The sequence below is a fragment of the Antedon bifida genome, chromosome 8, assembly GCF_963402885.1.
Source record: "Antedon bifida chromosome 8, ecAntBifi1.1, whole genome shotgun sequence".
In the NCBI taxonomy this organism is placed as follows: Eukaryota; Metazoa; Echinodermata; class Crinoidea; order Comatulida; family Antedonidae; genus Antedon; species Antedon bifida.
Window position 1 is genome coordinate 20,305,905 of NC_136233.1, and position 14,219 is coordinate 20,320,123.

The following is a 14,219-nucleotide window of genomic DNA, read 5'->3' on the forward strand; positions in this document are numbered from 1 at the left end:
ATCCATAACGAAAAGTTCAGTCGTCTGGGTGATTGACGCTCTTCTTCTTTCATAAAAATAACAAATCTATTTGCTGTATTTAATCTTTCAAGATGGCTATGGAAAAGCAAGCTGTTATCACTGAAACACACCATCGTCAAGTTACGGCTATTGGCTTTCATCCTGTAAGGCGTGAAATCCTTGCTGGTTTTGAAGGTAACATTTTTATTCATTTCCACTCAGCAGCCACCAGGATTTTTTAGACAGGCTCACCCTCTCATTTCCCTCTCATATCATCCATCAATAATGTCATAAATGATCCCAACCTACCACACTACTAAACCTAGGCTAGCCTAGGCTTGCAAGATCAACTATACTATCCCGGATAAGGGAGACCAGACAAGAAAGTGTACTATTGCTAACTAACCCCATCTATAGAAAAGTTATTGGTGGTACACGGTGTAATATTGCCTAGCCTTAAGCCTATGTCGGCCTACAATAAAACATATAAAAACCAAAAAATAAAATATCATTTGAATAGGCCTAGTAGAGTAGTAGGCTAGTAGAACACACATCATTTGCTGGTAAATGCAACAAGAAAACCTTTTTAAAAACCTGTATTTGCCAATCAAGACCGCAATCATGATATGGAATAAATGTATTGATAATTGATTAAAATGTTCTTTTTTTTACTATTTTTCCAGATGGTGTAATTAAAACATTTGAAGCAGAAGGGTCTAAATTAGTACACACGTCGTGGGAACACCAAGGATGGATCACAGCATTTCTCTATTGGTTAGTATATCAGTCTGAATTATTGTATTACTGGCAAAAAAGTACTAGGCCTACTGTACTAAACAACTTAGTCCTACCTAGTCTACTTTCCCAAATTATAGCAAAATGTTGTTTTTTTTAACATGATTTTATAATACCATATATAATAACACCTCTTACAGTCTAAAAATTGAATCATCTAATTTTCTTAAATTTATTTTTTAATAATAATTATTATTAATATTATTTAATAAACAAATCTTACTTTTTCCCAGGACTGAAGGTAAAGTTATGTTTTCTTCATCTAATGATGGTTATATTGTGGCATGGGCATCTGGTGGTGGAGTCTTTGATAAAATTAGGGTTTGTTATAAACTTTAACAAAATACTTTTTCTTTTTAACTCTTTTTTATATGCAAATCATGAACTAATTGTTCACGAAATTGATTAATTAAAAAAAAAATCAAAAATTGTATTTATCAATCTAGATAATTGCTTATTAGGGTGATTATTATTAATTGAAGATATAAACTTTAACAAAATACTTTTTCTTTTTAACTCTTTTTTATATGCAAATCATGAACTAATTGTTCACGAAATTGATTAATTAAAAAAAAAAATCAAAAATTGTATTAATCAATCTAGATAATTGCTTATTAGGGTGATTATTATTAATTGAGATGATTAAATTAAGGACAACCTACAATATATGAAGATGTTTTTTTTTTTAAAGCTATACTATTTTGTGCTGATTTGGGCCACAGAACAGTTCCTATGTGAGGCAGTGCCATTAAATAAAGTGATTTTGCAATATAATGTATTGCCTTGGAATTTGTTTTATATAATCATAATCATCAAACCTAGTTAATTGACAAATCTTGATCTCCTTTTTAATACATTTGTTTTGTAGGTTGGCTCTCCAGTGTATTGTATGGCCCTGCACGTCCGACGCAGACAAATGGTTTGTGGTTTTAATCAAGCAATAAGGGTCTTCAGCCTAGATGAAGGTTTGCAATTGATTAGTATTTAAAATCTCACAATGCTGGTGCTAGACCGATAATTATAGTACTGTTATCTTAAGATCCAAAGTCCAATCATACAGATATCTCTATGGTCTAATAGTGAAAAAAACTTGAATGAACGCTCTGGTAATACTAATATACTATAGGGAAAATAAGAGTTTGATAAGATAAATATAATGCTGCAAAAAGTATATAAATGACATTGAGTAGTATAGTAAGGTTTTTCTAAGTACAATTTCTAATGATTTTTAGATCTTGTCAAACCTGATTACAAGATAGACACAAATGTCTACACAACCAATTAAAGAATCATTAAGTATTTCTTGTGATTGTTGTGAGACACTTCGCATAATTTAGATATTTATTATAACAATTTTTTTTATGTTGTTTCTTCACACTTGCTGTGAAACCTAGTATGATTTGACTTGTGTTAACCCCGTGTGAACCCTAGCTTAGTTTGACTTGTATTCTCACTTCCTCATCAGCAACTTTCTAGTAATTAGCAATCATTTATAGGTTTTCCTACCCTAAACATACTTGCTATAGTAAAATACCTGCATCCCATACCATCCTATTTCATGAAGTTCTTTATTGTTTGAGTCTCATCATGTGGTTTTATCACAATCGTATGTTTAAGAAGTTTAAAGTATATTACCTTATATGGTATTACTGTAGAATTCCAGATACTGTTTAAAATCTAAAGTTGCTGACAAGTTCATGTTTGTATAAAGTGGTCAAGCAATCAATCATGTTTTTCTGATTTGTATGTAGGTGGCGCTGTACAACCATCAGCTGTAGCCGACAAAGATGGCAGCCATTTAATTCATATAAAGTCCGGCTCAACGTCTACTGAACACACAGACATTGTGAGGTGCATTGTATGCCATGAGTCTCGTGTCTATTCAGCAGGGTAAGAGAGTAGCTATAAAGCTCTGCCTACACTATCAAACTAGCTTAACAAAAAAAGTTTGATGTGCAAAAATATGGTAGTGATATTCTCAAATATGGTAGTGATATGACATCATCATGTCCATATGAGCACATAACATTTAAAGTTTGAGCTAATATGCATTTACATGACTCAAACTGAAGTGAACATATTAAAGATGTTATGTGGAATTTGTGCTTTACAAATTAATGCATTAAAATAAGTAAACATATTTGAAAATTGCTTCTTGTAAATGTATTACATTTTTATAATATGTTTCTTTTATTTAGATATGATTCAAAACTTATCATATACGACTCATCAAGTTATCCCGGGCACAGAGGTCTTTCTCCTGTTTTTATGTAAGTTTGTTATCAATATGTCATAAATAGATGTTAGTTTTGGCTATAATTACTACAGTGCTTCACTTGTGCTGTTACAGGGGGAGGAGGTACAATTAGTAGAAAAGCATGAGGAGAAGTCAGAAAACTTTTTTCTTCTCCAAAAAATGTTAAATAATAATACATATGTTTAATAATTTGTTCATTCATCATTTTCATGATTATTAATTTTTATGTCTTCTTTTTACACATCTTCCATTGTAGGACCTACATATTATGTAAGTTTGTCTAAATGAAATTCATTGTTGTATATCAACTATGCTTTGGTGTTGTATATTTGCTTTAATATTGAAATATTCTTTCCTTTACGAGTTTCCTAATTAAAGGGTCTTTCACACCTGTTCCGGCACGATTCCGGTCCAGCGCCAGCAAATCGAATCAGACGTGCCGGAGCATGTGAAAGACCCTTTAGGACAGGTGAAAAATGTAACTGAAAATAGTGTAAAACTGTAGCAAACCAGGGAAGAGTTAAGTTATGTAATTTAACTCTTCCCTGATCAAACTAGTGGCTTATGTGCAGGTCAGCCTCAGCTGTTTTGAGTCACTCTCAAAGTCAAACAAAGCTTAATAAAAAATATAAAAAAATGGCTTAAAAAGATTTGGGAAATGAGTAACTAAATAATAAATGCTGGTTTAGCTATATTAATTTACAATTAAAAACTAGATTTTGGGTTTTTGGATTTATTAAATATGCTTTAGATATGTTATAATAAATACTGGGCTGCTGGGCAATACTAATTTATTTTTAATAAAAAATCCATTCATGTAGAATGTATGTTTATCGTATATTTAATCTAGAAATTGATTGCCCACTGTGGTTTCAAACGTTTTGAAATAAATAATTTGTGTATATAAATCAATAAAAACATGTTCTAAGACAGTTTTGTTACATTGTCAACAAACCTATCTTTTTATTCATATTGATAAACAACAACCGTGTTAGGATTATTGTTTTCATTTAATTCACATTGAAACCAGATGAAATTGTTTTCACTATTAACTTTATGTTTGTTATTATGGTGTTGGTCAAATATCTATATCGTCATTTACTGTACATTTTATTTTCCCTACCCTGCTGTATTGCAATTGTATTATTTATAAATCGTGAACATTTAATTAATTTTTTTTTAACATTCGGGAATCTGCTGAAAATCTTGTAGCTTTGTACAGGAGGAGAAAACTGAAAACTAAATGCCTTGAGTATAGTAGTTATTATTCATTTTAGCATAATCAATTTTATTTTTAGTATCATTTTTTTATCTATCATTTTTAAAGTAAGTTTGTTTTCTTTTAGAAATCACAAAGCACACGAGGCAGGGATATCTACATTGGTTCTGGTTAAAGACACGGAAAACAATACTTGGTAATACACATACATTTTTAAGAACTCTCAGTTCTGTGACAATGTTCATTATATAAAATAATGTAAAATTAATGATCTTAGTACAGTGTAATATTAATAAATTAATTACCTCTTTTTAAAATAATCAATTTCAGTTACATTTGGATAGTATTTTATAGTTAATTAAAACTGTTTTTATTTTATTTATTACTTTTTTTTAGGTTAATCACGGGATCATTTGACAAAGTTGTCAAGATCTGGTCACAAGATGGCAAACTCACTCACCGATTGGACGGCTTCATCTCAACTGTAACTGACATATGTTATGTGCCAAAAAACAAGACGTTATGGGTAGCAGGAGGCTCTCCCATTGCTAGCCTCTTCGACCCAAAATCGGGGGAAAATGTAAGACATTATAAAATGGTTTAACCGAGTCTACCCGAGAACTTGGAGGAAGAGACTGGGTTCAAGTTTTGTGATAATCTAAACCTTTTAATATTTAAATTCTCAATAGACAATCACTTTAAGTTTTATCCAGTCAACGTCTGTCACGAATATTTAACAATTTTATTTATTTTTTTCTAGGTGTCAGATTTTATAGGAACTTTTCAAGAATCTGAGGCCAATGAGAAATACCACATTCAACTTCTGAAATACTTTCCAGAATTACATCAAGTTGTAGGTAAATCTGGGCCTAAATGTGAAAGGAAACAGACAAAATCGAACAACTCGAAGCTTGAAGTCTAGACTTAGAGACTCACACAATTGGAAAACATTCAAAATCAAATATAATACATTATAACACTCATTGCTAATAATATGTATATACTTATTCAAAGTTGATTAGTGAGTGTTTCAATCTCTACTGTAGATATCTGTATAGTAGTTATGCTGCCAATTTATTTATTCTTTAATAGCTAGTACAAGTCGGCGACATTTGATAGTTTGGAAGTACAACCCATCTGCTTGTATCACTGCCTTAAAATGCAAACATGCTGTGGAATGTCTTACTTACAGTAAGTATAATAACAATAATTATTTGTGTTCCTTTGTATTGATCATTGTTTTGGCTTTGATCATTGTGTTGTACTTTCCATGTTCAACTACATTATACAGTACTACAGAGCATTTATTGTTCCAGCCAGTGGTCTGGCTATGGTAATCTACTTTTTGCATCTACAGGTGTTGATTTGGTGGGTGTTAATTAGAAAACAAGATCCAGATTTTATGATAGCATACCGAGATCAATAAGTACCCATATCTGTCACCTTTTCTGTATTTTAGCCAAAAAGGTTCCAATCTTAATATTCAGTGGGGGTAACGATGGAGAAGTTCACAAGTGGGAAAGATTACAATCAAATCATTTTATGTACAGGTAAGAGCCACAACAGCACTTTATGTTTTAGATGCTTTAAAATCTCAGTAAACAAATATGGCTGACACCTAAGCAGCATAGAAAAACATCTTTCTTTTCTAGGCCATAATTACAACAAACTCTAACATGATGATTATTACAAAAATGTTTAATTTCAACAGTAAAGAAGTATTTCCAATGTCAGAAGCGTACAGTAAATTAGCACAAATCAAAAACATTAAAAGACAAGCAGCTGCCAAACAAACATTACGAGCAATCGGACGACCAACTCAAAACACCCAACACGACAGAACACTCAACCAAGTAAGTTGCTATACTCTATAGTTAATTGTGTCCAAAAGAAGCAGAACGAGTTAACATATAAACTTAGCAACATGGACACATCCAAGAGGGGGCCTAGAAGTCTCTTCTTCCCCACTTTCCCCACTGCAATGCAGTTTGGTTAAGTTTAGAACTTCATTTTAGTATGATTTTTAGCCCGTCATTGCAAAATCTTGGATCTGCCACTATAGCAAGGCTGTACTGCTAAGATCAACTAACCTGTTCATTGTTTTCCTATTTAGAATAATGTCGTAGACAAACACAAGTCAGCTCTACTACAGGCTCTGTTTGTTGAATATCTGGATCTGCTATTAATAGCATCTGAAGATGGCAACATATGTAAGAGAAAATTGTTATCTTATATCCTTTAGATGACACATGAACAATTTAAGTATGCCTATCTAATAATAAGAATCATGTATAGTACAGTAAATTGAAATAAAGTATCAGATAAATTATGATTAATATAAGAATAAATTATATAAATGACTGGCCATTATCATACCAGTGGTTGTCATGACCAGTATGTGTAATTTTATTTTATCAGATTGTTGGGGATTTGACGACGCAGCAGTAGATGCATTGAAGGGTATGAAACCAGTTGGATTTGAACACTTAGTAAAAAAATATGCCATACTGTTAAATGATGACTCAGAACTGTTGATCAACAGATGCGATCAAGAAATACAGGTACAATTTTGACTATTCATACTATAATGCATGACCTCTCAAAAACTGCACTAAGGGCTGTGAAATCATGTCCATGTGATCAATTGAAATTAAACTTACTTTCTGGTTCTACAGGTTTGAAATAACCAATTATTATTGAGCACTAGAACAGTCAAATCTTGATTTAAAACACAATAGAGTAACAACTCAAAACATCAAAGTTTTCACCCAATTTTGACAGTTTGTATTGAATTGTGGGTAGCATGGATTGAACACATATTTTTCTAGCAAACACGCCTGTTAAAAGAACTATAAACGCTAATATTTAAATGAAAACTAATCACAAATTGTAACAATTATTTTCTTGAATACAGGAAAAAGATTCAGTGACAAATCGAGTTGCTGGGTTCATATGTAAGAACGTTCTTACTGGTCACAATAACTGCATCACAAGTATGGTACTGGTTGGTAGGGATAATGGATATCACAGCACATATCTTGTAAGAAAATACAACTCTTAAAAAACAGTGCTTAAAGGGCCAGGTCTTTTACATCTGCTTTGATCCGACTCTATTTCAAGTTTGTGTCAGAAAATACAATTTTTTTTTTTTTATATTTTTTTTTTTTATATATTATATCAATACATATACATCAATATTCAAAGAGAAAAAAGAGGTACATAGACAATGGTACAATAATGATAATAATAACCATGGGGCATGGGGCTTTTGTGTCAGGCTGATAGCCTGACATAAAAGTGTTATCGCAACACATAGCTAATATGAAGTTTATTTGGTAACGGACATGGAACATTATATGCTTATTAGGCTTAAGAAGCTGACGAATTTCTAGATTGTCATTAACACTGGTTGCCTTATTCTTTAAAAGTCTCCCAACCTACAGTAATAAACACAACTTGTTATTTCTACAGTATACATTGTTTAAAGAAATACACAATTTTGCCTATAACTGAATCTTCCACTTTCTAATATATATCTAATCTGTATGTTATTTATTTTTATATTTAGCTATCATCTGGTTGGGATCGACGTATTTGTATATGGGATTTAGAAAAAGCAAGGTAATTTAGGTTTAAAACCATAATAAATAAAAAGTTGCTTTGCTCAATATAACAGTATAAGTATTTTAAAAAAAAACCTGAATGAAATATCTCAATAATTATACTATTGCTTCTATTTTTAGTCTCCATGACACATTCAGAAACACATCACCAAACAACTCAAATGATGAGGAGTTAGCCTGTGATGGTATTGTCATTGATATGGCGTACTGTCCAAAAAGGTATGTCATCGCATATTGCCCCACAATAGATTGCAGGATACTTTGCAGTTATAGTCTGGAAAACTTCTAGTTAGTGCCAACCTGTCTGCATGTACATTTACAAATCGTAATGTTATTTTGATTATGCATAGGAATGAATTTGCGTATGCTTCAAGTGATAAGATGGTGTACATTCGCAAGTTCAGTGAAGTTGGCAGTGACATGACCTTGTGCAACACTCTTCAAGGTCATGATGCAGAAATCACTCAAGTTAGATGGAATAAGGTTACAGATAAGTGGATCACAGGCTCTGAAGACGGCACTATTAGGATTTGGGTAAATATACATTGTCAAATTGAATATTATTACCTACTGTACAGTAATTTATATTTACTGTAGGCTACTGTATTTAAAACAATAATTAACAATATTAACTCTACAAATAGAACATGACCTTATTTATACATGGAGTGGAAACTACAAGGGTGATTGAGTGCATGGTATACTGTACTGAAACAACTTTTCACTCTGAAGCCAGAGTTCTTGGCTTTTGTATGCCATCATCTCCAACTACTATGCTATGAAAAATAGCATGCATGTAATAATTAATATCATGTTATTATTCATAAACCAACTTTACTTTTGTTTATGTAAAGAGTGAGGATGGCATGACATGTGATCAGATCTTAGCAACTCATGGGGCAGTGTTGGCACTGTGCATTGACTTGAAGAATGGCAGCATAGTGGCTGGAGTGCAGAACACAATCAAGTTAGTACTACTAGAATTAAACCATTCATTAATCAACATTTATTTCAGAAATATTATTCATAACAAACACAAAATAAAAGAGAAACAAACTCTCTATACTATTAACTGTGGATGTAGAAATTGAACTAAAGTACAGTACAGTACAGACGTACTGTTATGTTTCATCAGATCTTCACCAATGATTGGTGATACTGTATGTAAAAATAGAGAGGTTTCGCAATCTTACAAATACGATAACGGATACGTCACGCGCACGTATTCGTTTTCGTAAGCCAGTAAAAATCTGTTTCGCATGGCAATGAAATATTGAGGGCCGTCCAAAATATGACTGCGGTAAATTTGAGCGAAGCGCAGGTACGTGTTGCTTGGTGCTTGGCTGCCTAGGCCTAGCGTAACATCAATGCGAGTGAGGACTTTAAAAACTGCTATTTATCAAAATTGAGCTGCCATTTTAGTAAATTACATTAGTAAATTACTTTCAATAAATCTATAATTATATTATAATCATGAATCATTCCTGATTCAAATGCAAAATGTGCAAAATAGATCAGAAACTATACTCGTTTTGTAGTTACGAATATGACTGGTGATATTCGTCAACACGAATACGCTTTACGAATATGAAATCATGGGATCAGCTCAAAAGTTTCACAAATGCGTGACGTATCCGTTTTCGTTATCGTATTCGTAAGGTTGCGAAACCTCCCTATTATAGTATGCAGATGCAACTTTTATTCAAGAACATTTTCAATAAACAGTTTTGTTTATAATGCAATGAATTATTTTTACTATACTTTAATGCAAATGTTAATTAGAATAGGAAACTGAAATATAGAAGAGTTTAATTTTTGCATAATTTTACTTTCTAATTTTAAAATAGAGTATAACATTAACTACATTTCTAAAATATATTAAATGAAAACCTTAACATTCTTTTACTACTACTTTTTTAAAAACTATTATGTACCCCACCAATTTTAAAATTACATAAATATTCCTTTTCAGAGTTTACGACTCTCAAACATTTAAACTAATGCAGACCAATATTGGACACAGTGACTCAGTCCGTAGCATCATCCACATCCCAGATAGAAACCAGGTAAAACTATTTATATGTCCTGTTTTTAAACAATGAAAACATACGTAGTGTCTCCAAAACTAAATGCATTAAACTTTAGTAACTTTTTTTTTGTTCTTTATACATACACAGTATATATCGGCCTCATGGGACAAGACAATACGCATTTGGAATGCGTACAAACAGTCCAAGAAGAAACGGTTACAGAAATTGGATGAAAAACGAGACGAGAATTCACGCCATACAGCGAACAATCCAAACTACTCGGTTGACAGCATGTATACGCCATGCTAAATGTTGTGGCTTTTAATTTGCTCAGTTTTAGTTTTGTCACTATGGTAACATAAAAACAACAATGGTGAAATAAAAATATTTTACTACAAACTGAACATCTTTTATCTTATAAATTATTAATGTGCATGCTGGAATTTTCAACTCACAAATCAGCATAACTGTAACAAGTAATTCACAAAATTGATGATTCGTAAAATAAGTTTTCAAAATCAAACAGTGTGTACATCTGGAAAAATGATAATTTTGAATAATAAATACAAGAATGATAAATACAGGTCTCGTATTCAATTAAACAAACATTAATTGTTTTAGTCCAGCAAATACTGAAATTAATACTGTTACCGTAATATTATTTTGTAATGATTTAATACCGGTGCTTATTGGACATAATACTACAATGTATCAGGGAAAACAAGGCCTGCTCACAGCAGCTATATAAGCGGTACGACAAACAATGAATGTGAAAATAGCAGCAGTGCTATTTTTTACAATTTTTTTTATTTCAATTAACAGCCACAACATGGAATATAATACAAGAACAATTCAAAACAACTAATCTAATCACACCATTTCCTAAGTTTTAAGTAATAATCAATATTAAGAGTCTAATGCATGAACAGAATTAAGCAATCTTGAGTATAAGTAATCGGTAAGTAAATTAATTCGTTTAAAGAATATTGAGTCATACCCTAAAGTCCAAATAAAATGATGACCCAAAAATACATACATACAATACATTTAGAAAACAAAATGATAACATAAAACAGTCAAACAAAATTTCAAGTGATGATATATTTAGACATAACACAAACTACAAACATCAAATAATAATTTATAATATAATTACTATTAATATTTACTTTAATATTACTTTTATTGAATTAATTTTTTTTTTGGTGAGATATTCATTTATGGTTAGCAATGGCAATTATAAATTTGTCAGTCATGCTGTATGTGTAAATGTAAATGTGTGCAAATAACCTGTGTCTGAATTGCACACAGGGGTAGACGATGTACACAAAAATACTCATTCATATTCATCGTACAGATTGTGTCCTTTATGTTCATCTAGGTCGTGCCCACAGATGGTTCTCGAATACACAGTAATTTCAGCGTAAAAAAACTGGCGATTTCAAATGTATGTAACGCAAGACTATAATACCTCCGAAAGAGAAACTTGTCACAAAAATGGTTAATACGTATTTACAGTATTGTCAAAGTATTGCAAAACTATATCTAATGGTTTTAAGTTTATCCCCCAAAGACCAAGAAATTTACCTACTTGTGTTAAACCAAATAATTATACAGAGAGATTGGAATGTTCCATTATTTATCGCAAATCAATACATTTGTATAAACGTATATTATTATTTAAATCGGCCTGTATTCAACATTATGCTATTAAAATCAGTTATTGTAGATGGAGATAGGTAAATGCGAAGCATCCTCGTATTATTGTGTGTGGGTATTTTTCAAGATGAACATCCATTAGACAGTGTATACCATGATCGGAAAAAACCCCTATTTGGGGCAAATCGTTGAACCTAAATTTGCTTTAATTGTCCATAACTACTGTAATTATCTAACTCAATTTAATTAGTAAACAGGGTTACATCAGGTAGTTAAAATCAGTCCCGGAAGTACGAACCAACTTTATATACCATCGAGTAAACATTCTAGAAGTAACGCGCGGTTTTGCCCATACGTAAATTTATATATAGAATTTAAGAAGGTAACACTTTCATCTATACCCTTAAGCTTGCTGTAGGGACAGACAGACAAATTAGAAAATTATCAAACTTAAAACTAATATACAGCAATAATACTAATTGAGTAAACATATTGTTATACCAAGGCAATCAAAGAGGACGCTGAGCTCGACTTGCCAAGATAGGCTATCGTAACAGACTGCGGTTTTGATCTAGGAAAGCTTAGTGTCTGATTGCCTTGGTTATACTAAGCATTCTAATGCTATAACCATCTGTTTCTGAACCATAACTGTAAACACATACTATTTCCATCGCTTCTGTTTTCCTTGTTCTAACACTGTTATAAGCTAGGTCAGATTCTTCTGCATTCACTGCACCTAGTGTGTACAACTGAGACCATGTTTTACAACCATCTTTACTTAAGTAAAGTGTAAGATCCTTATTTGTCTCATTTCCATGACTTGCCATTACTATTTGGTAGAACTCATCTGTCTTGGTTGGTAAACATACAATACCACCCTAGATAATGATACAATTTAAAACAAGAAGTTATATAATTACTAAATGGTAAAAATAAAAATATGAAATTGGCCTAGCCTTTTACAATTATTTAAAATGGATTAATTAAATAAAAAAATATTTTAGAACAGTAGGTGTCGTGTTTTAAAACAAATAATTTGTTGAATAGAGAGAATTATTATGACAGTCGATCTTTCAACTCCTGAAATGGTCTTTGTATAATAATACACCATACTCTTATAGTCTTATTATTTAATATAATACTGTAGTTTTTGATTTTTACAATTTATAACTCTATATAACAGCAAAACATCTAGATAATAAGATTAGTATAACTATAAACTGTGTCTCATTGTAAGCATCATGACAATTTGTTGTTATTGGAATTTTCTCTCTTGGCTGTATCCTTCTTGTATCTTTTGATGTGTTTTTCCATTATCATGTTTTTTGATGTTTTTTACATTTAATTTTAAGAGCTTTCTCTGTGTACAAAACAACAAATTTTAAATATTTTAAATTTGATAATAAATGCTGTGAAAGCAGCGCATTCATTTATTTTCATCAACACAAAATCCAAAACAATAAATGTTTAGGTTTAATAATATAATTATTATTAATATTTACTTTAATATTACTTTTATTGAATTAATTTTTTTTTTGGTGAGATATTCTTTTATGGTTAGCAATGGCAATTATAAATTTGTCAGTCATACTGTATGTGTAAATGTAAATGTGTGCAAATAACCTGTGTCTGAATTGCACACAGGGGTAGACGATGTACACAAGAATATTCATTCATATTCATCGTACAGATTGTGTCCTTTATGTTCATCTAGGTCGTGCCCACAGATGGTTCTCGAATACACAGTAATTTCAGCGTAAAAAAACTGGCGATTTCAAATGTATGTAACGCAAGACTATAATACATTGTCTCCGAAAGAGAAACTTGTCACAAAAATGGTTAATACGTATTTACAGTATTGTCAAAGTATTGCAAAACTATATCTAATGGTTTTAAGTTTATCCCCCAAAGACCAAGAAATTTACCTACTTGTGTTAAACCAAATAATTATACGGAGAGATTGGAATGTTCCATTATTTATCGCAAATCAATACATTTGTATAAACGTATATTATTATTTTTTTTAATCGGCCTGTATTCAACATTATGCTATTAAAAACAGTTATTGTAGATGGAGATAGGTAAATGTGAAATATCCTCGTATTATAATTGTGTGTGGGTATTTTTCAAGATGGACATCCATTAGACAGTGTATACCATGATCGGAAAAAACCCCTATTTGGGGCAAATCGTTGAACCTAAATTTGCTTTAATTGTCCATAACTACTGTAATTATCTAACTCAATTTAATTAGTAAACAGGGTTACATCAGGTAGTTAAAATCAGTACCGGAAGTACGAACCAACTTTATATACCATTGAGTAAACATTCTAGAAGTAACTCGCGATTTACCGAATTTTGCCCATACGTAAATTTATATATATAGATTTTAAGAAGGTAACACTTTCATCTATACAATTAAGCTTGCTGTAGGGACACTACAAAATTTGAAAATTATCAAACATAAAACTAATATACAGCAATAATACTAATTGAGTAAACATATTGTTATACCAAGGCAATCAAACAGGACGCTGAGCTCGACTTGCCAAGATAGGCTATCCTAACAGACTGCGGTTTTGATCTAGGAAAGCTTAGTGTCTGATTGCCTTGGTTATACTAAGCATTCTAATGCT

At 31.4% G+C, this 14,219-nt stretch overlaps 1 protein-coding gene across 2 annotated transcripts in view; it reads left to right on the top strand.

The window, feature by feature from the left end:
* The first annotated feature begins 14 nt into the window (after nt 1-14).
* Nucleotides 15-14,219, top strand: part of LOC144849749 (uncharacterized) — a 55,755-nt gene continuing 41,550 nt past the window's right edge. The window contains exons 1-21 of one of the 2 annotated variants that reach the window (XM_078706780.1): nt 15-195; nt 684-774; nt 1,029-1,116; nt 1,664-1,760; nt 2,547-2,685; nt 2,994-3,065; nt 4,399-4,467; nt 4,668-4,851; nt 5,032-5,128; nt 5,364-5,462; nt 5,731-5,821; nt 5,983-6,124; nt 6,385-6,481; nt 6,690-6,832; nt 7,186-7,311; nt 7,840-7,892; nt 8,015-8,113; nt 8,245-8,428; nt 8,749-8,861; nt 9,867-9,960; nt 10,072-10,238. In XM_078706780.1, coding sequence (XP_078562906.1) covers nt 93-195; nt 684-774; nt 1,029-1,116; nt 1,664-1,760; nt 2,547-2,685; nt 2,994-3,065; nt 4,399-4,467; nt 4,668-4,851; nt 5,032-5,128; nt 5,364-5,462; nt 5,731-5,821; nt 5,983-6,124; nt 6,385-6,481; nt 6,690-6,832; nt 7,186-7,311; nt 7,840-7,892; nt 8,015-8,113; nt 8,245-8,428; nt 8,749-8,861; nt 9,867-9,960; nt 10,072-10,233 — 2,343 coding nt within the window. In that variant the 5' untranslated portion in view covers nt 15-92 and the 3' untranslated portion in view covers nt 10,234-10,238. Of the gene's footprint in view, nt 196-683; nt 775-1,028; nt 1,117-1,663; nt 1,761-2,546; nt 2,686-2,993; nt 3,066-4,398; nt 4,468-4,667; nt 4,852-5,031; nt 5,129-5,363; nt 5,463-5,730; nt 5,822-5,982; nt 6,125-6,384; nt 6,482-6,689; nt 6,833-7,185; nt 7,312-7,839; nt 7,893-8,014; nt 8,114-8,244; nt 8,429-8,748; nt 8,862-9,866; nt 9,961-10,071; nt 10,504-14,219 lie in introns of those variants that run through there. The other variant, XM_078706779.1, reaches the window with a different exon arrangement.